The sequence below is a fragment of the Hemitrygon akajei genome, chromosome 10, assembly GCF_048418815.1.
Source record: "Hemitrygon akajei chromosome 10, sHemAka1.3, whole genome shotgun sequence".
NCBI classification, from domain to species: Eukaryota; Metazoa; Chordata; class Chondrichthyes; order Myliobatiformes; family Dasyatidae; genus Hemitrygon; species Hemitrygon akajei.
Genome location: NC_133133.1, coordinates 318,028 through 343,182, shown reverse-complemented (window position 1 = coordinate 343,182; position 25,155 = coordinate 318,028). Strand labels below are relative to the sequence as shown.

The window sequence follows — 25,155 nt, the reverse complement described above, 5'->3', positions numbered from 1 at the left end:
CTTTCAAGAATCACTGGATTCTGTCATCATTTCAGAGGACTGGAAAATTGCAAATGTCATTCCACTGTTCAAGAAGGGAAGAAGGCAGAAGAAAAGAAAGTATAGGCTAGTTGGCCTTACTTCAGTGATCGAGAAGATGTTGAAGTCCATTATTAAGGATGAGGTTTTGGAGTACATAGAGAAATGTGATAAAGTAGGCCAAAGTCATCATGGTTTCCTTAAGGGAAAATCTTACCTGATATGCAGTTAGATTGGGAAAATCATGTTGGTGCAGGATTCCAGGAGGGGGAGTTTCTAGAGTACCTACGAGATGGCATTTTAGAGCAGCTCGTTTGAGCCCAATAGGGGACCGACTTTTCTGGATTGGATGTTGTGCAATGAACTAGAATTGATTAGAGAACTTAGGTAAAAGAACCCTTAGGGGAAAATGATCATAATATGATCAAAATCACTGAAATTTGAGAAAGAGAAGCTAAAGTCAGATGTATCAGTACTACAGCAGAGTAAAGGGAATTACAAGTCAAGTCAAGTCACATTTTATTGTCATTTCGACCATAACTGCTGGTACAGTACATAGTAAAAACGAGACAATGTTTTTCAGGACCATGGTGTTACATGACACAGTACAAAAACTAGACTGAACTACGTAAAAAAACAGAAAAAAAAACTACACGACTACAGACCTACCCAGGACTGCATAAAGTGCACGAAACAGTGCAGGCATTACAATAAATAATAAACAAGACAATAGCGCAGTAAGGTGTTAGTCCAGGCTCTGGGTATTGAGGAGTCTGATAGCTTGGGGGAAGAAACTGTTACATAGTCCGGTCGTGAGAGCCCAAATGCTTTGGTGCCTTTTCCCAGAGAGCAGGAGGGGGAAGAGTTTGTATGAGGGGTGCATGGGGTGCTTCATGATGCTGTTTGCTTTGCAGATGCAGCGTGTGGTGTAAATGTCCGTAATGGTAGGAAGACAGACCCTGATGACCTTCTCAGCTGACTTCACTATCCTCTGCAGGGTCTTGCGATCCGAGATGGTGCAATTTCTGAACCAGACAGTGATGCAGCTGCTCAGGATGCTCTCAATGCAACCCCTGTAGAATGTGATGAGGATGGGGGGTGGGAGAAGCATCAGAGAGGAATTGGCCAGAATTGATTGGAAAAGAACACTGGCAGGGATGACAGCAGAGCAGCAATGACTGGAATTTCTGGAAACAATTTGAAAGCCACAGGATATATACAAAGCAAAGAGGCAGAAGTATTCTAAAGGCAAGCTGACAAAACTGTGGCTAACAAGAGAAGTCAAAGCCAACATAAAAGCCAAAGAGAGGACATAGAATAGAGCAAAAATTAGAGGATTAGAAAGCTTTCAAATACCAACAGAAGGCAACTAAAAAAGTCATTAAGAAGGTAAAGATGGAATACAAAACTAAGCTAGCCAATAATATTAAAGAGGATACCAAAAGTTCCATCAGATACATAAAGTGTAAAAGAGAGGCAAGAGTGGATATTGCACTGCTGGAAAATGATGTCTGAGGGGAAGTAACGGGGGAAAGGAGATGGTGAACAAACTGAATACGTACTTAGTGTCAGTCCTTACTATGGAGACACTAGCAGTATGGTGGAAGTTCCAGGTGTCAGTGGTCATGAAGTGTGTGAAGTTATCATAGCTAGAGAGAAGATTCTTGGGAAAATGAAAGGTCTGAAAGTAGATAAGTCACCTGGACCAAATGGTGTATACTCCAGGGAAAATCTTGCCTGACAAATCTGTTGGAATTCTTTGAAGAAATAACAAGCAGGATAGACAAAGGAGAATCAGTTGATGTTGCGTACTTGGATTTTCAGAAGGCTTTTGACAAGGTGCAACACATGGGGCTGCTTAACAAAGCTACTAGCCCATGGTATTATAGGCATGATTAAAGCAGTGGCTGATTGGCAGGAGGCAAAGAGTGGGAATAAAGGGAGCCTTTTCTGGTCAGCTGCTGGTGAGTACTGGTGTTTCACAGGGGTCTGTATTGGGACCGATCCTTTTTACATTATACGTTAATGATTTGGTGATGGAATTGATGAGGTAAGCTGGCAGTGGAGAAGGTCTAGATGAGGCTCGTGAGAATGATTCCAGAAATAACAGGTTAACATATGAATCAGAATCAGGTTTATTATCACCAGCATGTGACGTGAAATTTGTTAACTTATCAGCAGCAGTTCAATGCAATACATAATCTCGCAAGAAAATATAATAATAATAAAATAAACAATAATAAATAAACAAGTAAAACAATTACATATATTGAATAGATTTTTTTAAAAATGTGCAAAAACAGAAATACTGTATATTAAAAAAGAGTGAGGTAGTGTCCAAAGATTCAATGTCCATTTAGGAATCAGATGGCAAAGGGGAAGAAGCTGTTCCTGAATCACTGAGTGTGTGCCTTCAGGCTTCTGTAATTCCTACCTGATGGTAACAATAAGAAAAGGGCATGCCCTGTATGCTGGAGGTCCTTAATAATGGACACTGCCTTTCTGAGACACCACTCCCTAAAGATGTTCTGGGTACTTTGTAGGCTAGTACCCAAGATGGAGCTGACTAGATTTACAACCTTCTGCAGCTTCTTTCAGTCCCGTGCAGTAGCCCCTCCATACCAGACAGTGATGCGGCCTGTCAGAATGCTCTCCACGGTACAACCATTTAAGTTTTTGAGTGTATTTGTTGACAAACCAAATCTCTTCAAACTCCTATGAGGAGCCTTTGATGGCACACTGGAGTTTAGAAGAATAAGGGGGATCTCACTGAAATCTACTAAATATTGAAAGGCTAAGACAGCGTGGACATGGAGAGGATGTCTAAGACCAGAGTGCAGCCTCAGAATAGACAGACGTACATTTAGAACAGAGATGAGGAATTTCTTAGCCAGAGGGTGTTGAATCTGTGGAATTCATTGCCTCAGGTGGCTGTGGAGGCTAGGTAGTGGGTGTATTTAAAAGCGGAGGTTGAAGGTTCTTGATTCATTGGGACCTCAAAGGTTACAGAGTGAAGGTAGAAGAATGGGGTTGACAGGGTAATAAATCAACATGATGTAATGTTGGAGCAGACTTGATGTGCCAAGTGGCCTAACTCTTCTCCTATGTTTTCTAGTCTTATAGGAAACTCATTTCACATTTACTGATTTGCTCTTTCAATTTGAGGATTCTATTTCAGATGCTAAAACAGAACAAATGGAGAAAAAGGAGATGCAGAAATAATTCCAGACCAACATTGTGATGCAATAAACGGGCTGCTGGGCTGAGGCGACACAGCACTGACTGAGGTGATGTGCTCCCAGGAACACGAGTAAGACATCATCAAATATTTTTTATTGCATCTAACTCTGCCATTAAGCCTCAGCTCCTGTGCCACAGCCATCCAAATGTAATAACTACCACTACCACAATGAAGCTTAGAAAATTAGAGGCCTATGGGTAACCCATATGGCACAGCATTGTGGGCTAAAGGGCCTGTATCGTGCTGTAGAATTTCTATGTTTCTATATGCTACGAACAGCAGACAGATCCCTGAGCAGCTAAAATAAAAATAAATTAAATAAAATGCTGGTTTAACATGAGGAACTCTTCGTACTTACATGTCAACGCAGCACTGAGGCTTCACTGCACCGGCAGCATCAACAACCACGTATTTGTTTGGAGCAGTGCACAGAACTAAAGCCACAGAGAGAAAGTGTTAGTATATTCAAGCAGCCTTGCAACCAAATGTTGTTCAGTATAAACCCTTAAGTTGGTGCAGATATACCTTTAAATTTTAATGCAAACTCATAAGGATTGTAAAGTGTCAACACCTGTTTGTGTGTTGACTGATCTTCGGCATAAAATACCAGTTCTGTTGGGAATACAAAGACAGGAAGATTTCCTTCCAGTGATTCTGGCTGCTGCCTGTATTGCTGCATTGGCACTGTTTCTTTTACTCACTTAAACCCCAACAAAACACGCCACACTTTTCACAGTCCTCCGAGCATCCTGAAGGCCTATCAATGAAAAAGAAAGGTTTTACAGATGTAAATTCAGAGAAGTTTATTTTAAGATTGCTTTGTGGAAATATTGATAAATTTCCTGTCACTTGATGCAGCTTTTTATAAGAATTATAATGAAATTAAACTGAAAGATCTGATTATTCTTAAGGAAAAAGATTTCTCCTTCAGACCTACTAAACTCCCCATGTTAATATCAAGTTTTTTCAAGGTTCGAAGTACATATATGTCACCAGATACAACTCTGATATTCATTTTCTTACTCAATAAATCCATAATAGAATAACAACCATAATAGAATCAATGAAAGACCCCACCAACTTGGGCATTCAACCAGTGTGCAAAAGACAAAAAAATGCAGATACACACATAAATAAATAAACAGACAGACAGATATATAGATAGATAGATACATAAATAAAGAACATGAAATGAAATGTCCATGTCTTTACTATATAGGAGCAGAATTAAGCCATTTGGCCCATCGAATCTGCTCCGCCATTTTATCATTGCTGATCCGATTTCCTCTCAGCCCCATTCTCTTGACTTCCCCTCATATGTCTTCATGCCCTGACCAATAAAGAATCCTTGAAACTAAGACCATTGGTTGTAGGAACATTTCAATGATGGGTTAAGAAATTGAGTGAAGATATCCCTGTTTCTGATACTGGTGGTGTGAGTCCTGAGGCTCCTGTACTTTCTTCCTGATGGCACGAGAGAGCATGTCCTCAGTAGTGGGGTCCCTGATGATGGATGCTGCTTTCCTGCAACAACACTTTGGTAGATGTGCTCAAAGGTGAGGAGGGCTTTATCCTGTGGGGATGGACTGGGCTGTATCCATTACTTTTTGTAGAATTTTTCATTCAAGAACATTGGTGCTTCCATACCAGGCTGTTTGTCAAAGTTTTAGATGTCATGCCGTATCTTCACAAACTTCTCAGGAAGAAGGGATACTACCGTACTTTCTTCGCAATTGCACTTGTGTGTTGGGCCCAAGACAGGTCCTCCAAAATGAAAACACTGAGGAATTTAAAGTTGCTGACCCTCTCCACCTCTGATCCTCCAATGAGGATGGGCTCATGGATCTCTAGTTTTCTTCTCCTAAAGTCAATATTCAGCTCCTTGGTCTTGCTGACATTGAGTAAGAGGTCATTGTTATGGCAGCACTCAGCCAGATTTTCAATCTCCTCCTATATGCTGACCCATCATGACCTTTGATTTGGACTATGACAGTGGTGTTGACAGCAAACTTGAATACGGCTTTGGAGCTGTGCTTAGCCAGATAGTCATAAGTGTAAAGCAAATAGAGCAGTGGGATAAGTACACAGCCTTGTGGTGCACCAGTGCTGATGGAGATCATGGAGATGTTGTTGCCAATCCAAACTGACTGAAGTCTGCAAGTGAGGAAATTGAGGATCCAATTGTATAAGGAGGTATTGAGGCCAAAGTCTCGAACCTTATTGATTAGTTTTGAGGAGAAGATGGCATTAAATGCTGAGCTGTAGACAATGAAGAGCATCCTGATGTATGCATCTTTCCTGTCCAGATGTCCCAGGGTTGAGAGAAGAGCTAATGAAGTGACACCTGCTGTAGTCCTATTGCTCTGGAAGGTAAACTGGAGCGGATTGAAGTGTTTTCCAGTCACAGAAAAATCAAAGATGTGGCCATTAGATAAGTACATTTCCTTCATTGTTGTAGCTGAGCCAATATGGCTGCAACTGGTCTCACTGAACATTGAGGTCCCTATCTCCATCTCAACCTGTAGATCATGCACATCTTTAACCATATAACAATCACAGCACGGAAACAGGCCATCTCTGCCCTCCTAGTCCGTGCCGAACTCTTAATCTCACCTAGTCCCACCTACCCGCACTCAGTCCATAACCCTCCACTCCTTTCCTGTCCATATACCTATCCAATTTTACCTTAAATGACACAACTGAACTGGCCTCTACTACTTCTACAGGAAGCTCATTCCACACAGCTATCACTCTCTGAGTAAAGAAATACCCCCTCATGTTTCCCTTAAACTTTTGCCCCCTAACTCTCAAATCATGTCCTCTCGTTTGAATCTCCCCTACTCTCAATGGAAACAGCCTATTCATGTCAACTCTATCTATCCCTCTCAAAATTTTAAATACCTCGATCAAATCCCCCCTCAACCTTCTACGCTCCAATGAATAGAGACCTAACTTGTTCAACCTTTCTCTGTAACTTAAGTGCTGAAACCCAGGTAACATCCTAGTAAATCATCTCTGCACTCTCTCTAATTTATTGATATCTTTCCTATAATTCGGTGACCAGAACTGTACACAATATTCCAAATTTGGCCTTACCAATGCCTTGTACAATTTTAACATTACATCCCAACTTCTGTACTCAATGCTCTGATTTATAAAGGCCAGCGTTCCAAAAGCCTTCTTCACCACTCTATCTACATGAGACTCCACCTTCAGGGAACTATGCACTGTTATTCCTAGATCTCTCTGTTCCACTGCATACCTCAATGCCCTACCATTTACCCTGTATGTTCTATTTGGATTATTCCTGCCAAAATGTAGAACCTCACACTTCTCAGCATTAAACTCCATCTGCCAACGTTCAGCCCATTCTTCTAACCGGCATAAATCTCCCTGCAAGCTTTGAAAACCCACCTCATTATCCACAACACCTCCTACCTCCTACCTTAGTATCATCGGCATACTTACTAATCCAATTTACCACCCCATCATCCAGATCATTTATGTATATTACAAACAACATTGGGCCCAAAACAGATCCCTGAGGCACCCCGCTAGTCACCGGCCTCCATCCCAATAAACAATTATCCACCACTACTCTCTGGCATCTCCCATCTAGCCACTGTTGAATCCATTTTATTGCTCCAGCATTAATACCGAACGACTGAACCTTCTTAACTAACCTTCCATGTGGAACTTTGTCAAAGGCCTTGCTGAAGTCCATATAGACTACAACCACTACCTTACCCTCGTCAACATTCCTCGTAACTTCTTCAAAAAATTCAATAAGGTTTGTCAAACATGACCTTCCACGCACAAATCCATGCTGGCTACTCCTAATCAGATCCTGTCTATCCAGATAATTATAAATACTATCTCTAAGAATACTTTCCATTAATTTACCCACCACTGATGTCAAACTGACAGGTCTATAATTGCTAGGCTTACTTCTAGAACCCTTTTTAAACAATGGAACCACATGAGCAATACGCCAATCCTCCGGCACATCTGAAAGATCTCCGTCAGAGCTCCTGCTATCTCTACACAAACTTCCCTCAAGGTCCTGGGGAATATCCTGTCAAGACCTGGAGATTTATCCACTTTTAAATTTCTTAAAAGCGTCAGTACTTCCACCTCTTTAATTGTCATAGGTTCCATAACTTCCTTACTTGTTTCCCACACCTTACACAATTCAATATCCTTCTCCTTAGTGAATACCAAAGAGAAGAAATCATTCAAAATCTCTCCCATCTCCCTCGGCTCCACACATAGCTGACCACCCTGATTCTCTAAGGGACCAATTTTATCCCTCACTATCCTCTTGCTTTTAATATAACTGTAGAAACCTTTCGGATTTACTTCCACCTTATTTGCCAAACCAAACTCGTATCTTCTTTTAGCTTTTCTAATCTCTTTCTTAAGATTCCTTTTACATTCTTTATATTCCTCGAGCAATTCCTTTACTCCATGCTGCCTATATCTATTGTAGACATCCCTCTTTTTCCGAACCAAGTTTCTAATATCCCTTGAAAACCATGGCGCTTTCAAACCTTTAACCTTTCCTTTCAACCTAACAGGAACATAAAGATTCTGTACCCTCATAATTTCATCCTTAAATGACCTCCATTTCTCTATTACATCCTTCCCATAAAACAACTTGACCCAATCCACTCTCTCTAAATCCCTTCGCATCTCCTCAAAGTTAGCCTTTCTCCAATCAAAAATCTCAACTCTAGGTCCAGTCCTGTCCTTCTCCATAATTATATTGAAGCTAATGCTATTGTGATCACTGGACCCGAAGTGCTCCCCAACACATACATCTGTCAGCTGACCTATTGCATTCCCTAACAGGAGATCCAACACTGCCCCATCTCTAGTCGGTACTTCTATGTATTGTTGCAAAAAACTATCCTGCACACATTTCACAAACTCTAAACCATCCAGCCCTTTTACAGAATGAGCTTCCCAATCTATGTGTGGAAAATTAAAATCTCCCACAATCACCACCTTGTGTTTACTACAAATATCTGCTATCTCCTTACACATTTGCTCTTCCAACTCACGCTCCCCATTAGGTGGCCTATAATACACTCCTATCAGTGTTACTACACCTTTCCCATTCCTCAATTCCACCCAAATAGCCTCCCTAGAGGAGCTCTCTAATCTATCCTTCCAAAGCACAGCCATAAGATTTTCTCGGACAAGCAATGCAACACCTCCTCCTCTGGCCCCTCCTACTCTATCACACCTGAAGCAACTAAATCCAGGAATATTTAGTTGCCAATCACACCATTCCTGCAACCATGTTTCACTAATAGCTACAACATCATAATTCCAGGTATCAATCCACGCTTTAAGCTCATCCACCTTTCTTACAATGCTCCTAGCATTAAAATAGATACATTTAAGATACTCTCCACCTCCTCCTCTCTTTTCATCCCTAACAATGCATTCAAATTTATTATCCTTTTCTTTCTTCTCCCCTACATCTTCGGGCTGAGCGCATCCCTTCTCCATCACCTGCCTTTCCTCCCTCACACACTGTCTACTTACTTGCTCTACTGGTGAACTAACCTCCTCTCCCATAGTTTCCTCAAATTGATTCCCGCCCCCCCCCCCCCCCCATCTTACTAGTTTAAAGTCTGCCCTGTAGCCCTAGCAAACCTCCCCGCTAGGATACTGGTCCCCCCAGGATTCAAGTGTAACCCGTCCTTCTTGAACAGGTCACGCCTGCCCCAGAAGAGGTCCCAATGATCCAGAAACTTGAATCCCTGCCCCCTGCTCCAATCCCTCAGCCACACATTCATCCTCCACCTAATTCCATTCCTACTCTCACTGTCGCGTGGCACAGGCAATAATCCCGAGATTACTACCTTTGCGGTCCTTCTTCTTAACTGCCTTCCTAACTCCCTATACTCTCGTTTCAGGACCTCTTCCCCATTCCTACCTATGTCATTGGTACCTACATGTACCACGACCTCTGGCTCCTCACCCTCCCACTTCAGGATATCTTGAACTTTTAACTCACTAAATGATGATTATTTCCTGTGGCATTGCCTGTAGGAAGTCTGAGTGGTGTCTTTAGGCAAAGCTGAGGAAACAGATACTCAGTGCCAAGATTGCAAGAACAGAAGGCAATCATTCACTCCTTCAGGACATCTTCCTGTACTCTGTTGTTAATTGTCATTTCTTATTATAATGGAGACAGATTTAATTGAGAAAATATCATCATGTTTTCTTCATTAGAAACTCACTTTGGCATTTATTTTTATAAATTTAGGTCTGTACCAGAAAACCAGGTATGACTTGCGGAAGGCTATTTCAAGGGTGAACAGACAATTTTGAACGAGGTTGGAGGCAACATCACATATACGACAACTCTGGCAGAGTTTGCAAGACATTACTTCCTACAAAGCGAACCCAATAGCATGAATACTTCATTACCAGATTAACTCAACACCTTCTACGCCCACTTTGAAAAGGAGAATATAACTGCAGCTGTGAAGATCCCGGTGATCTCTGTCTTGGCCGACGTTAGACTGCCTTTAAAGAGGGTGGACCTGGCCCCAACGGAATACCTGGTAAGGCTCTGAAAACTTGTGCCAACCAACTAGCGGGAGTATTCAAAGACATTGGTTCGGAAATTGCACCATCTCGGATTGCAAGACCCTGCAGCGGATAGTGAGGTCAGCTGAGAAGATCATCGGGGTCTCTCTTTCCGCCATCATGGACATTTACACTACACGTTGCATCCGCAAAGCAAACAGCATTATGAAGGACCCCATGCACCCCTCATATGATCTCTTCTCTTTCCTGCCGTCTGGGAAAAGGCACCGAAGCATTCAAGCTCTCATGAACAGACTATGTAACAATTTCTTCCCCCAAGCTATCAGACTCCTCAATACCCAGAGCCTAGACTGACACCATACTGCCCTATTGTCCTGTTTATTATTTATTGTAATGCCTGCCCTGTTTTGTGCACTTTATGTAGTCCTGGGTAGGTCTGTAGTCTAGTGTAGTTGTTGTGTTTTTTTTCGCTGTGTTGTTTTTTACGTAGTTCAGTCTAGTTTTTGTATTGTGTCATGTAGCACCATAGTCCTGAAAAACGTTGTCGCATTTTTACTATGTACTGTACCAACAGTTATGGTCAAAATGACAATAAAAGTGACTTGATATTTTCAACCTCTCACTGATATCAGCAGTTCCCACTTGCTTCAAAAAGGCAACAATTATACCAGTGCCTAAGAAGAATAATGTGAGCTCCCTTAATGATAATCGCCCAGTATCACTCACATCTACAGTGATAAAATGCTTTGAGAGGCTGGTCATGACTAGACTGAACTCCTGCCTCAGTAAGGACCTGGACCCATCGCAATTTGCCTATCGCCACAATAAGTCAATGGCAAATGCAATCTCAATGGCTCTTCACACAGCCTTAGACCACCTGGACAATACGAACACCTATGTCAGGATGCTGTTCATCAACTATAGCTCAGCATTTTACACCATCATTCCCACAATCCTGATTGTCAAGTTACAGAACCTGGGCCTCTGTACCTCCCTCTGCAATAGGATCCTCGACTTCCTAACCAGAAGGCCACAATCTATGCGGATTGATGATAATATCTCCTCCTTGCTGACGATCAACACTGGTGCACCTCAGGGGTGTGTGCTTAGCTCACTGCTCTACTCTCTCTATACTGATGACTGTGTGGCTAGACTTAGTTCAAATACCATCTATAAATTTACTGATGATACAACCATTACTGGTAGAATCTCAGATGGAGACGAGAGGGCGTACAGGAATGAGATATGCCAACTAATGGAGTGTTGTCGATAAGACGAAGGAACACATACCAATCCTCATAGAGGGATCAGAAGTGGAGAGAGTGAGCAGTTTCAAGTTCCTGTGTCAAGATTTCTGAACACTTAACCTGGTCCCAACATATCAATGCAGCTATAAAGAAGGCAAGACAACGACTATACTTCATTAGCAGTTTGAGGAGATTTGGAATGTCAACAAATACACTCAAAAAATTCTATAGATGTACCGTGGAGAGCATTCTGCAAAGCTGCATCACTGACTTCCAGTAAGATGGCGATTGTTTAGTTGCTCCGAACTTTTGCTCCGTTATTCTTCTTACCTTTGCACTATGTGTCTCCCTTCTTAAACCTTAGTTAGGCATTTTATTAGTTCTCTTCTACCTGCCTGTGAACACATCTATCTTATAATGGCTACCAAAAGTACTAAAACCGGGAAAAAGGAAACTTCTATGGCTTTGCCGGCTGACATTCTCGCTGTTCTGGAACAACATCGACAAGATACTTTAATGGATTTTAGAACTGAATTTAGAACTTCTTTCAACCAGCTGAATGTCAAACTGGATCAGATTAATGCTCGAGTGGATGATCATGCTGAACATTTATCTCGCATTGACGTAACTTCTGAAGATTTAAAACGTCGTGTTCAATATCTTGAAACTCTCTGCTCCAACCTAGAGGAGAAGAATAGTAAACTTTTTTCCAAAATGGTGGATCTTGAAAATTGGAGCAGACGTTGCAATCTACGAATTCTTGGTTTGCCAGAGGCCACCGAAAAGGGCTTTCCCGTTGAATTTTTTTCCAAGTTTCTCTGTGAGATTTTCGGGAAAGAATTTTTTCCAACTCCACCTGAGCTTGAAAGGGCACACAGGATCTATGTCCCTCGAGCAATTCTGGGTTCCCGCCCACGGCCGATTATTTTATGCTTTCATCAATACCAGGTGAAAAACTGTCTGATGATGGAGGCACGCCGCAGAGGTACTTCTGCCTTTCAAAATACGGTCATTCGTTTTGTGGAGGATTTTGCCCCCCAGGTTCTGAAGATGCGTGCTGAGTTTAAAGGTGTAATGAAAGTGCTTTTTGATCGCGAATTCAGACCCTCTCTCCGAAACCCAGCCGATCTTCGAATTACGCTTACTACTGGAGATTATAAGTGGTTTAAATCAGTGAAGGAGGCTGAGGCGTTTGTTGGAAGTCTTCCAGCCACCTCGTCTTCTTCGGAACCGGCCTGACCTTCTAAAATGGTTGATAAGTACTTCTCGAAGTAAAATTATTTTTTCCGAACTCAGACTTTACTTGAATAATTCAGTCATTATCTATTGAAACTCTGAGGGCTGTAGTCAATCTCTCCCTGAACTTGGTGCGTTTTTTCTAAATAGATAATTTAAGTTTAATGTTTCCCTGCGAACTTTTAGATTTTACCTGTGTAATCTATTTTATTTTTGTATAACCTTATCTATAGAGAACTACAATTGTCTTTAACTTGTTTTGGAGGTTTGGAGTTTTTATTGAAGGCCTCCCTGTTGGTTGATTCATAGTTTAAGTTTTGCTTTTTTTTCTGTAAATGGTTGATAAGGACTCTCTTTGAATTTTATAATTTCCCCCTTTTCTCCCTCCTTTTTTTTCTTTTAATCTTTTATAATTTTTTCACGGGTAGGTTAGTTTTAGTTTTCTTCTGATTTTCTTTGTATTAAGTTTTATACTTCTATTGAAGTTGTTCCTATTTATAATTCTGTTTTCTAGTGCACAGTTATTATTTGCTATATTATTTATACGGAACTTTTGTTAATGACACAGAACTGGAAGTCATACTTGGGTTAATTTTTTTGGTAGAGCTAGCTGCTTTTTTAGGTAGCCGTCTAATTTTGGGTTGCGGGGGGGGGGGGGGAGGATTCTCCAGTTCCAACACTACTCACTGTTTCTTTTGTTTTCCTTTGTTATTCAGGACATGTCTCTGTTTTGATTCTACAGATCTATGTTTACATTTTTGCTCCCAGACTGTTACTGTACTGCTTGATTTTCTATATGCCTGCTACCTTCTATGCACTAACAATTGATAATGGTTAACTCACTTAAATTTGTGAGCTGGAATGTAAAGGGATTGAATCATCCTGTTAAAAGAAGGAAGGTCTTCTCACATATTAAACAACTCAAAGCTGACATTGCTTTCCTTCAAGAAACTCATATTCGTAGTTTTGATAATTCTCGGCTACTGTCAAAGTGGGCGGGTCAGCATTTTCATTCATCCTTTGCTGCCAAAGCTTGGGGGGGGGGGGGGTCTCCATCCTTATTAATTCAAATATTCCTTTTGAACTCCATAATAAGGTATCTGATACAAATGGCCGTTTTATTATTGTTTCTGGTAAATTATACAATACTAAAGTTGTACTAGCAAACCTGTATGCTCCCAATTTTGATGATGTTAATTTTTTTGAACGTTTTTTTCTCCTCGCTACCAGATTTAAACTCATACTCTCTTATATTGGGTGGCGATTTCAATTGTTGGTTAGATCCCAATTTGGATCGATCGTCCTCTGTTACTAGACTACTTACTAAATCTGCCTTAGCTATTCACTCTTTTCTCTCTAATTATGGTATCTCTGATATATGGCGTTTCCTTCATCCCACTGAGAGAGACTATTCTTTTTTTTCACATGTTCACCATACCTTTACTAGAATTGACTACTTTTTACTCGATAATCAACTTATTCCATTTGTCTACTCTTGTGACTATCAGAGTATACTGATTTCTGACCATGCCCCAATTACTTTGTCTTTGAATTTTCCTGGTCTCCCTCAGAGGAATAAACACTGGCGTTTTGACTCGACTTTATTATCGGATGATGATTTTCTAAAATTTATTAAGGATCAGATAACCTTTTATTTTAACACCAATACATCATCTGAAATGTCATCCCAGATTGTCTGGGATGCCATGAAAGCATATTTGAGGGGTCAAATAATCTCCTATACAGCAAATCTTAATAGAAAGTCCTGTGCAGATCGATTAGACCTCATTAATCAGATTAAAGAAATGGATCAACTGTATGCTCAAACTAAGAATCCTGAATTATACAAGAAGCCTGTAGAACTTCAAACTAAATTTAATCTTCTGTCTACTCAACCTGTCGAACGCCAACTTCTTGAAAGTAAGAGTCGCTTCTATATTCATGGTAACAAATCTGGCAAATTTCTAGCCAATCAGCTGAGACGTTCCAAAGCCAAACAACATATTACAAAGATCCGGAAGGAGAATGGAGACTTTACATCGGATCACTTAGAAATCAATGACGCATTTAAAAATTTCTATTCTTGATTTTATTCCTCTGAATCTTTGAATGACAATATCTCTGTTGATCACTTTTTAAATAATCTGAATATTCCTTCGCTTTCCTCTGATTTCAAAGCCAAACTTAATGCACCTATTTCATCAGAAGAAATATCTTTTGCAATTTCTGCATTGTCTTCAGGGAAATCCCCTGGACCTAATGGGTTCCCCGTAGAATTTTATAAATCATTCTCTTTACTTCTTTCCCCTCAGTTATTCTCAGTATTATCTGACTCGTTTAATTACGGTAAATTGCCACCCTCTTTTAATGAGGAATCTATTATTCTTTTATTAAAAAAGGGCAAAGACCCAACAGAGTGTTCCTCGTATAGGCCGATTTCTTTGCTCAATGTTGATGTTAAAATCTTGGCCAAAGTTTTGGCTTATAGATTAGAAACTGTTATTCCCTCTATTATTTCTGATGATCAAACTGGTTTTTATTAAAAACCGTCTTCCTTTTTTTAACATTGGGCGTTTATTTAACATTTTATATTCACCTCCAACTGGGATTCCTGAATGTGTTATTTCCCTCGATGCGGAGAAAGCATTTGATCGTATAGAATGGAACTACCTTTTTGCAGTTTTAGAAAAATTTGACTTCAGTCAAAGTTTTATCTCTTGGATCAAATTGCTGTATTTGTGTCCTACTGCCTCTGTTTTGACCAATTTTCAGAAATCCCAGTTAGTTAACCTCAAACGTGGCACCCGCCAGGGATGCCCTTTAAGTCCCTTTCTCTTTGATTTGGCTATAGAACCTTTGGCAATAGCATTTTGAAACTGTCCTGAATTGACCGGGATTTGGAGAGGGGGTGTTGAGCATAGAGTTTCTCTTTATGCTGATGACTTATTACTTTTTCTTTCAAATCCGTCTACATCCTTACCTCCAATGTTTTCACTTCTTGATCAGTTTAGCCAGTTCTCTGGCTATAAACTTAATTTACATAAGAGCGAACTTTTCCCAATTAATAAAGAAGCACAAGAATTAACATTTCGTGATCTCCCTTTTAAAGTAGTTCATAATCAATTTACTTATCTTGGGATTACAGTCACAAAGAAGTTTAAAGATCTCTTTCGTGAAAATTTTGCCAATCTTTCATATACTATAAAACAGAGTCTGTTACAATGGTCACCTCTATCTATGTCTTTGGTAGGTCGTATCAATGTTGTTAAAATGTATGTTCTCCCTAAACTTTTATATTTGTTTCAATCAATCCCAATTTTTATTCCTAAATCTTTTTTTGATTCCTTAGACTCTATTATTTTGTCATACCTGTGGAAGAATAAGCGCTCTAGAATTAATAAAGTTTATCTCCAAAAATCTTAAAAAGAGGGTGGCATGGCTTTACCTAACTTTCGTTTATATTATTGGGCAGCCAATATACGTTGTGCTACCTTTTGGTCTTTTTTCCATGGCCAACCCGAGTGCCCTAATTGGGTGGCAACGGAGTTCGAGTTCCACTAAAGATTTATCTATCTCTGCACTTCTTGGCTCTGTACTCCCTAATAGTTTGTCCAGATTAATTGTTAATCCTCTTGTTCGACACACTTTGCGTATATGGGCTCAGTTTAGGAAGTTTTATGGTTTCCATGGTTTTTCCTTTTCTAGCCCTATCTTACATAATCACCTTTTTTTACCTACCACGTATGATTCAGCATTCCATGATTGGTATAGGAAGGGCATTAGACATTTTGAAGATCTTTTTATTGATAATCGCTTCGCATCTTTTCAACAGCTCTCTGCCAAGTTCAATCTGCCCAATGCTCATTTTTTTAGATATCTCCAAATTAGACACTTTATTAATCCTTTAATTCCTAACTTCCCTGAAATGCCTGAGAAAAATGTTATGGATTTCTTTCTTTCTATTAATCCACTAGGTAAAGGTTTAATATCATTTATTCATGATAAATTAGCATCCTTACGGCGTGCCCCTGTGGATAAAATTAGAATGGCTTGGGAGCATGATTTAAATATCTCCTTATCTGATGAGACTTGGGATTCGATTCTCAAATTGGTTAATTCAACCTCTCCCTTGTGCTCGCCATTGCCTTTTACAGTTTAAGATTGTTCATAGAGCCCATATGTCTAAATCTAAACTATCTCGATTTTACCCTAACATTAGTCCTCTCTGTGATAAATGCAAAAGGGGCGAGGCCTCTCTCATTCATATGTACTGGTTTTGTCCTAGCTTGGAGAAATTTTGGAAAGACGTCTTCATAACGTTATCTTGTATTCTGAATCATCACCTAGAACCTAACCCTTTAATTGCTTTGTTCGGTTTTTTGGGTGAGACAGATTTACGTCTGAGTTCGACTAAGTGTCGAATATTATCTTTTGCTTCTCTCCTGGCTAGATGTTTAATCCTCCTTAGATGGAGGGATGTTGCCCCGCCCATGCATGCTCAATGGCTTAATGATATTATGTCCTGCTTAGATCTTGAAAAAATTCATTATTCAGTTCTTAATTCGGATACAAAGTTCCATAAGGTCTGGGGACCTTTTATTGAGTATTTTCATAACCTTCCTCTTAACTAAGGTTTTTTTTTTCGGTCCCTTGCTTTCAGCTCCTTTTTTGTTTGTAGTAGGCATTAATATCTTCTGTTGCTAAGTGTATTTACAGTTTTGGGGGTTTGAATGTCCTGATGTATACTCTCTAGATTGTGTTGTGGTTGGTCTGGAGTTCTTTTTTGTTGCGGGGCTTGGGGAGGATACTAATTTTACATATCTTCAATTTGGGTGCTTTCTCAATTATCTTCTTTTGTATTATATTATTATTGTATGTTTATTTTTGCACTGTATTAATGTTCTTCATTTCGATCTGGGTTTTTAAAAAAATCTGTAGCGATGTAGAAAATGTATAAAAAAACTAATAAAAAAAAAGCTGCATCACTGTTTGGTATGGGGGGAGGAGGGGGGGGGGGCTACTGCACAGGACCAAAAGAAGCTGCAGAGGGTCGTAAATTTAGTCAGCTCCATCTTGGTTACTAGCCTACAAAGTATCCAGGACATCTTCAACGAGAGGTGTCTCAGAAAGGCAGCATCCATTATTAAGGATCCCCAGCACCCAGTGTATGCCCTTTTTCTCACTGTTACCATCAGGTAGGAGGTACAGAAGCCTGAAGGCACACATTCAGTAATTTAGGAACAGCTTTGTCCCCTCTGCCATCCAACTCCTAAATGAACATTGAAACTATGTACACTATCTCAGTTATTTAATGTATATTTCTGTTTTTGTATGATTTTTAATCTTCTCTATATATATACTGCAATTTATTTACTTATTTACTTCTACATTATGTATTGCATTGAACTGCTGCTGCTAAATAACAAATTTCACGATACATGCCAGTGATAATAAACCTGATTCTAATTCTGACATTACTTGATAATGCAAAATTGCTGATAAAAATGCAGGTAGATGTAAGATTAGGCTAAAAGATGCATTTGGCTGAATCTGAATAAGATGTCTCACTACCACAATTTAAGTGTCAAGCCTGGTTCAACATTTAAAACTCTCTCTCCAAATCAGGTCAAAATGCTCAAGTACTATTTTAAAGATAATCTGCATGTTAGTAAAATTAGAAACAAAAGATTATTGAAATAAAACTTTCCAGGAGCAATCAGCTGATCATCAAGGATGCTAGTTTTGGGTGTCCGCTTCCTGTTGGGTTACAGCAATATCCACTCTGGGATGCAGGCTGAATTGCCTCCTGAATTTTGCAGTGTTGACAACTGTGTGCTCTTGTTCCCTGTAGCCTGAGATGGACTGGGTTCCCTTTGTCAAAATATTACTGATTACTTTCCACCATTTGCAAGTAAGAATTGTGCATTGAGAAGAGCGTTTGGTGAGGAGGACAAGGTAAAAGATGGCTGAAGGCTGCAAACATCTGGTTTAAGATAGCCCTGGTGAATCTCAGCGACTTCTGACTGATAACTAATGAAACAAGGAAAATGACTTTGTTAATCACACTTTTTCTTACAAACGATCATTAAAAGTACTAGTCTATAACTTCCCTTTGGACTTGAGCCAATTCGATGTGGCCAAACCAGGAAGAGGTGGTGGCCCTGTTGCTGAGAGTGAGGAAGATCCGAGGTTCAATCGATTTAAGTGCTTTGCCGAATTGGAAAGATCAAGTACAGGCTGAATTGAAGCAGTGGGGTCCAGTTACCACAGCATATCGAAGCAACTGTAGTGGCACTGCAGCGTAGTGGTTGGCAGTGACCCCAGTTCAATTCTTGCTGCTGCCTGTACTGAGTTTATACATTCTCCCAGTGACTGTGTAGGTTCCTTCTGGGTGCTCCAGTTTTCTCCACATTCCAAAGAAGTGCCAGATGGTGAGTTAATTGGTCATTGTAAATTGTCCTGTGATTAGGCCAGGATTAAACTGGGTGATTGCTGGGCAGCACGGCTCAAAGGGCCAGAAGGTCCTATACTGTGCTGTATGTCAACAAATTGAACCTGATATTTGGACGAAGGTTTAAAGGCCAGGCCAAAGTACGTTGATTTAGGCGCCAAGCCAGATTAAAAAGGTCAGGGTGTAGGGCCTGAGGTGAGGTACAGGACAGTTCAGCTAGCTGCTCTGCAATAATTATTTGGCTCCGCGCTGAACTATGGGTCTCAGACTCTCTTTGCAGACTTCAGTTCAGAATGTTATTTGATTGTGTTATTGTTTGCATGATTTGTTTTTTTTCTCTCTGAACACCAGGTGTCCAATGGTCCTTTTTTTAAAAGTTAGAAACATAGAAAACCTACAGCACAATACAGGCCCTTTGGCCCACATGTTCCTACCTTAAAAATTACTAGGCTTATCCATAGCCATCTATTTTGCTAAGCTCCATGTTCCTATCCAAAAGTCTCTTAAAAGATCCTATCATATCCGCCTCCACTACCGTTGCTGGCAGCCCATTCCACACACTCACCACTCTCTGCATAAAAAACTTACCCCTGACATCTCCTCTGTACCTACTCCCCAGCACCTTAACCCTGTGTCCTCTTGTGGCAACCATTTCACCCTGGGAAAAAGCCTCTAACTATCCACACGAACAATGCCTCTCATCATCTTAGACAACACTATCAGGTCACCTCTCATCCTCCATCGCACCAAGGAGAAAAGATAGATAGATAGATACTTTATTCATCCCCATGGGGAATGCCGAGTTCACTCCCCAAAAAGCATACTCCGCAATCCAGGCAACATCCTTGTAAATCTCTTCTTCACCCTTTCTATGGGTTCCACATCCTTCCTGTAGTGACGCGACCAGAACTGAGCACAGTACTCCAAGTGGGGTCTAACCAGGGTCCTATATAGCTGCAACATTACCTCTCGGCTCCTAAATTCAATTCCATGATTAATGAAAGCCAATGCACCGTATGCCTTCTTAACCACTGAGTCAACCTGCGCAGCTGCTTTGAGTGTTCTATGAACTCGGACCCCAAGACCCCTCTGATCCTCCACACTGCCAAGAGTCTTACCATTAAATACCATCTTCTGCCATCATATTTGACCTACCAAAATGAACCACTTCACACTTATCTGGGTTGAACTCCATCTGTCACTTCTCAGCCCAGTTTTGCATCCTATCAATGTCCCACTGTAACCTCTGACAGCCCTCCACACTACTCACAACATCTCCAACCTTTGTGTCATCAGCAAACTTACTAACCCATCCCTCCACTTCCTCATCTAGGTCATTTATAAAAATCACGAAGAGTAAGGGTCCCAGAACAGATCCCTGAGGCACACCACTGGTGACCGACCTCCATGCAGAATATGACCCGTCTACAACCACTTTTTGCCTTCTGTGGGCAAGCCAGTTCTGGTTCCACAAAGCAATGTCCCCTTGTATCCCATGCTTCCTTACTTTCTCATTAAGCCTTGCATAGGGTACCTTATCAAATGCCTTGCTGAGATCTATATACACTACATCTACTGCTCTTCCTTCATCAATGTGTTTAGTCACATTCTCAAAAAATTCAATCAAGCTCATAAGGCATGACCTGCCCTTGACAAAGCCATGTTAACTATTCCTAATCATATTATACCTGTCCAAATGTTCATATATCCTGCCCCTCAGGATCTTCTCCATCAATTAACCAACCACTGAGGTAGGACTCACTGGTCTATAGTTTCCTGGTCTATCTCTACTCCCTTTCTTGAATAAAGAAACAACATCTGCAACGCTCCAATCCTCCGGAACCTCTCTCGTCCCCATTGATGATGCAAAGATCATCACCCCAGAGGCTCAGCAATCTCCTCCCTCGCCTCCCACAGTAGCCTGGGGTACATCTCATCCGCTCCCGGTGACTTATCCAACTTGATGCTTTCCAAAAGCTCCAGCACATCCTCTTTATTAATATCTACATGCTCAAGCTTTTCAGTCCGCTGCAAGTCATCACTACAATCACCAAGATCCTTTTCCAAGGTGAATACTGAAGCAAAGTATTCATTGAGTACCTCTGCTATTTCCTCCGGTTCCATACACAATTTCCGACTGTCACACTTGATAGGTCCTATTCTTTCACATCTTATCCTCTTTGCTCTTCATGTACTTGTAGAATGCCTTGGGGTTTTCCTTAATCCTGCCCACCAAGCCCTTCTCATGGCCCCTTCTGGCTCTCCTAATTTCTTTCTTAAGTTCCTTCCTGTTAGCCTTATAATCCTCTAAGATCTCTAAAACTACCTAGCTCTTGGAACCTTTTGTAAGCTTTTCTTTTCTTCTTGACTAGATTTACTACAGCTTCTGTACACCACGGTTCCTGCACCCTACCATAACTTCCCTGTCTCATTAGAACGTACCTATACCTATGTAGAACTCCACACAAATATTCCCTGAATATTTGCCACATTTCTTCTGTACTTTTCCCTGAGAACATCTGTTTCCAATTTAAGCTTCCAATTTCCTGCCTGATAGCCTCATAATTCCCCTTACCTCAATTAAACGCTTTTCTAACTTGTCTGTTCCTATCTCTCTCCAACGCTACTGTAAAGGAGATATAATTATGATCACTATCTCCAAAATGCTCTCCCACTGAGATATCTGACACCTGATCAGTTCCTTTGGATTTCTTTGTTTTGTGGCTGCCTTTTAGGAGACGAATTTCAATGCTGTGCAATGTGCACATACTTTGATGATAAATGTACTTATGTAGCGATGTACTACATACAGAGCTAGAAATGACAGGCAGTTGGTAAGCCGTTTTGAGACTAGTTTATTCAAACTTCGTGGCGCTGGCATTTAATCCCTAGCGCCCGCCCTCTCCAGGCGGAAATGACATCAGAGGTGCATTACCAAAGTCTCTCCCCGCACGCTGGCTATTTGTGAGCTGGTTCGCCTGCACAGAAAGTGGGTCGCCACATAACCCCCCCCCCCCCCCGCCCAAGAACTGGCGATACACCTCCCAATGTCCACAGTCTGGATCAGCCTCTGTTTGGAAGGTCGGCCTCTGCGCCGTGGTGCCTGAACCTCGACCGGCTGCGCCAAGTCCACATGGGCTGGTTTGAGTTGGTCCACCGTGAAAACCTCCTCTTTCCCCCCAATGTCCAGAACGTACGTGGACCCGTTGTTGTTGATCACCTTGAACGACCCCTCGTACGGCCGCTGTAGCGGTGCCCGGTGTCCGCCCCTTCGTACAAACACAAACTTACAGTTCTGCAGGTCTTTGGGTACATGGGTCAGGGTCCGTCCATGCTGTGAAGTCGGTACGGGGGCCAGGTTGCCGAGTCTTTCGCATAGTCTGCTAAGGACTGCTGCGGGTTCTTCCTCTTGCCCCCTTGGGGCTGGTATGAACTCACCTGGGACAGCCAGGGGTGCGCCGTACACCAACTCAACCGACGAGGTGTGCAGATCCTCTTTGGGCACTGTGCGATTCCAAGCAGGACCCAGGGAAGCTCGTCCACCCAGTTAGGTCCTCTCAGGCGGGCCATGAGAGCCGACTTCAAGTGACGGTGGAAACGCTCCACTAGTCCGTTCGACTGTGGGTGGTAGGCAGTAGTGTGGTGTAGCTGTGTTCCCAACAGGCTGGCCACAGCCGACCACAGGTTGGAGGTGAACTGGGCGCCTCTGTCGGAGGTAATTTGGGCTGGTACCCCGAAACGTGCTACCCAGGTTGCAATCAGTGCTCGGGCGCAGGAATCGGCAGATGCTTCGGTGAGCGGGACTGCCTCTGGCCACCTCGTGAACCGGTCTACCATAGTTAGGAGGTACCGCGCTCCTCGGGACACTGGTAGGGGGCCCACTATATCCACATGAATGTGGTCGAACCTCCGGTGGGTGGATTCGAACTGCTGCGGCAGGGCTTTAGTGTGCCGCTGCACCTTGGCTGTTTGGCACTGCGCGCACATTCTGGCCCATTCACTGACCTGCTTGTGAAGTCCGTGCCACGCGAACTTGCTGGAGACCAGCTGGACAGTTGTCCTGATAGATGGGTGCGCCAAACCGTGTACGGAGTTGAAAACTTGCCGCCTCCACGCTGCTGGGACGATGGGGCGAGCTTGGCCGGTAGCCACCTCGCACAGGAGGGTCCTCTCACCTGGGCCTACGAGAAAGTCCTGCAGCTGCGAACCCGAGACTGCGGTCCTGTAGCTGGGCATCTCGTCGTCTGCCTGCTGCGCCTCTGCCAGTGCTGCATAGTCCACCCCCAGGGACAGGGCCTGGACAGCTGGTCTGGAGAGTGCGTCCGCCACGACGTTGTCCTTTCCCGAGACATGCTGGATATCCATCGTGTACTCGGAGATGTAGGACAGATGTCGCTGCTGGCGAGCCGACCAGGGATTGGACACCTTCGTAAACGCGAAGGTCAACGGTTTGTGGTCCGTGAACGTGGTGAAGTAAGAAGTACCTGAGATGCCAGATTGCCAGATACAGTGCCAACAGTTCCCAGTTGAAAGCACTGTAGTTGAGTTCGGGTGGTTGTAGGTGCTTGCTGAAGAATGCCAAGGGTTGCCAGCGCCCCTCGATGAGCTGCTCCAGCACCCCACCGACTGCTGTGTCGGATGCATCCACCGTGAGGGCGGTCGGAACGTCCGCTCTGGGGTGCACCAGCATCGCAGCCTTGGCTTTAACGAAAGTGGCCGTGGCCTCCTCGTCCCAAGTAATGTCCTTGCCTTTACCCAACATCAGGGTGTACAAAGGACGCATGATACAGGCTGCTGAGGGGAGGAAATGGTGGCAGAAGTTCACCATACCAACGAACTCCTGCAGGCCTTTGACCACGTTGGGCCGGGCAAAGTGGCGGATTGTGTCTACCTTGGCGGGCAGAGGTGTTGCCCCATCTTTGGTAATCCTGTGGCCCAGGAAGTCGATAGTATCAAGACCGAACTGGCATTTGGCCGGGTTGATCGTGAGGCCGAAATCACTCAGGTGGGAGTAGAGCTGGCGGAGGTGGGACAGATGCTCCTGGCGACTACTGCTGGCTATAAGGATGTCGTCCAAATAGATGAACGCAAAGTCCAGGTCGCGTCCCACCGCATCCATTAGCTGCTGGAACGTCTGTGCGGCATTCTGAGGAACCCGAACAGGCCGAACGGGGTGACGAGTGCCATTTTGGAGATGTCTTCAGGGTGCACCGGGATTTGATGGTATCCCCGGACGAGGTCTACTTTGGAAAAGATTCTTGCCCCGTGCAGGTTTGCTGTAAAGTCCTGTATGTGCGACACAGGGTAGCGGTCTAGAGTTGTAGCCTCGTTCAGTCTGTGGTAGTCGCCGCATGGTCTCCAACCCCCGGCTGCTTTGGGCCCCATGTGCAGGGGGGAGGCCCATGGGCTGTCAGACCTCCGTACGATCCCCAATTCCTCTATCCTCTTGAACTCCTCCTTTGCTAGGTAGAGCTTTTCCGGGGGGAGTCTTTGTGCGCGGGTGTGGAGGGGTGGTCCCTGGGTTGGGATGTGGTGCTGTACCCCGTGTCTGGGCATGGCTGCCGTGAACTGCGGTGCCAAAATCGATGGAAAGTCCGCCAGGATTCTGGTGAATTCGTTGTCCGACAGCGTGATGGAGTCCAGGTGTGGGGCTGGCAACTTGGCTTCACCCAGGGAGAATGTCTGGTAAGTCTCGGCATGTACCAGTCTTTTCCCTTGCAAGTCAACCAGCAGGCTGTGAGCTCGCAAGACGTCCGCCCCCAGGAGTGGTTGGCCACCGCAGCCAGTGTGAAGTCCCACGTGAACCAGCTGGCGCCGAACTGCAGCTGCACTGTGCGGGTGCCGTAGGTCCGTATCGTGCTGCCGTTTGCGGCCCTCAGGGTGGGTCCTGGCTTCCTGTTGCGGGTGTCGTACCCTGTCGGGGGCAAGACGCTGATTTCCGCTCCGGTGTCAACCAAGAAGCAGCGTCCCAACTGTTTGTCCCAGACGTACAAGAGGCTGTCCTGGCGGCCAACCGCCATAGTCATTAGCGGCAGCTGACCCTGGCCCTGGCCCTTGCAGGGCGGGCGACAACGGCAGGCTTCTGTGCCCCACCGCTGGTGGTAGGAACACCACTGTTCACCTCCTCACGCCTGCCTCTGTGTTGTGTGCGCCCCCCTGCCGGGCCTGGTCTGGTCCACTGTTGGGCGCGTGGCCTGGTAATCTGACCGACGGACGCCACGCTCTCCCTCTTGGCTTTCCACAGCACGTCTGCCCGGGCCGCCACCTTCCGGGGGTCGCTGAAATCTGCGTCGGCCAGCAGCAGATGTATGTCCTCAGGCAGTTGCTCTAGGAACGCTTGCTGGAACATGAGGCAGGGCTTGTGTCCATCAGCCGGGGCCAGCATCTCGTTCATC

General features: G+C 43.2%; 1 protein-coding gene across 5 annotated transcripts in view; it reads right to left on the bottom strand.

The window, feature by feature from the left end:
* Nucleotides 1-25,155, bottom strand: part of mospd1 (motile sperm domain containing 1) — a 112,729-nt gene that overhangs the window by 52,745 nt on the left and 34,829 nt on the right. For all 5 annotated transcript variants that reach the window (XR_012100490.1, XM_073057733.1, XM_073057736.1 and 2 more), the window contains exons 2-3: nt 3,785-4,016; nt 3,618-3,693 (exon numbers count right to left, since the gene is read on the bottom strand). Coding sequence is in view for 4 of the 5 variants with exons in the window: in XM_073057733.1 (XP_072913834.1) it covers nt 3,618-3,693; nt 3,785-3,938 (230 nt within the window). In the remaining variant the exon portion in view is untranslated. The remainder of the gene's footprint in view (nt 1-3,617; nt 3,694-3,784; nt 4,017-25,155) is intronic.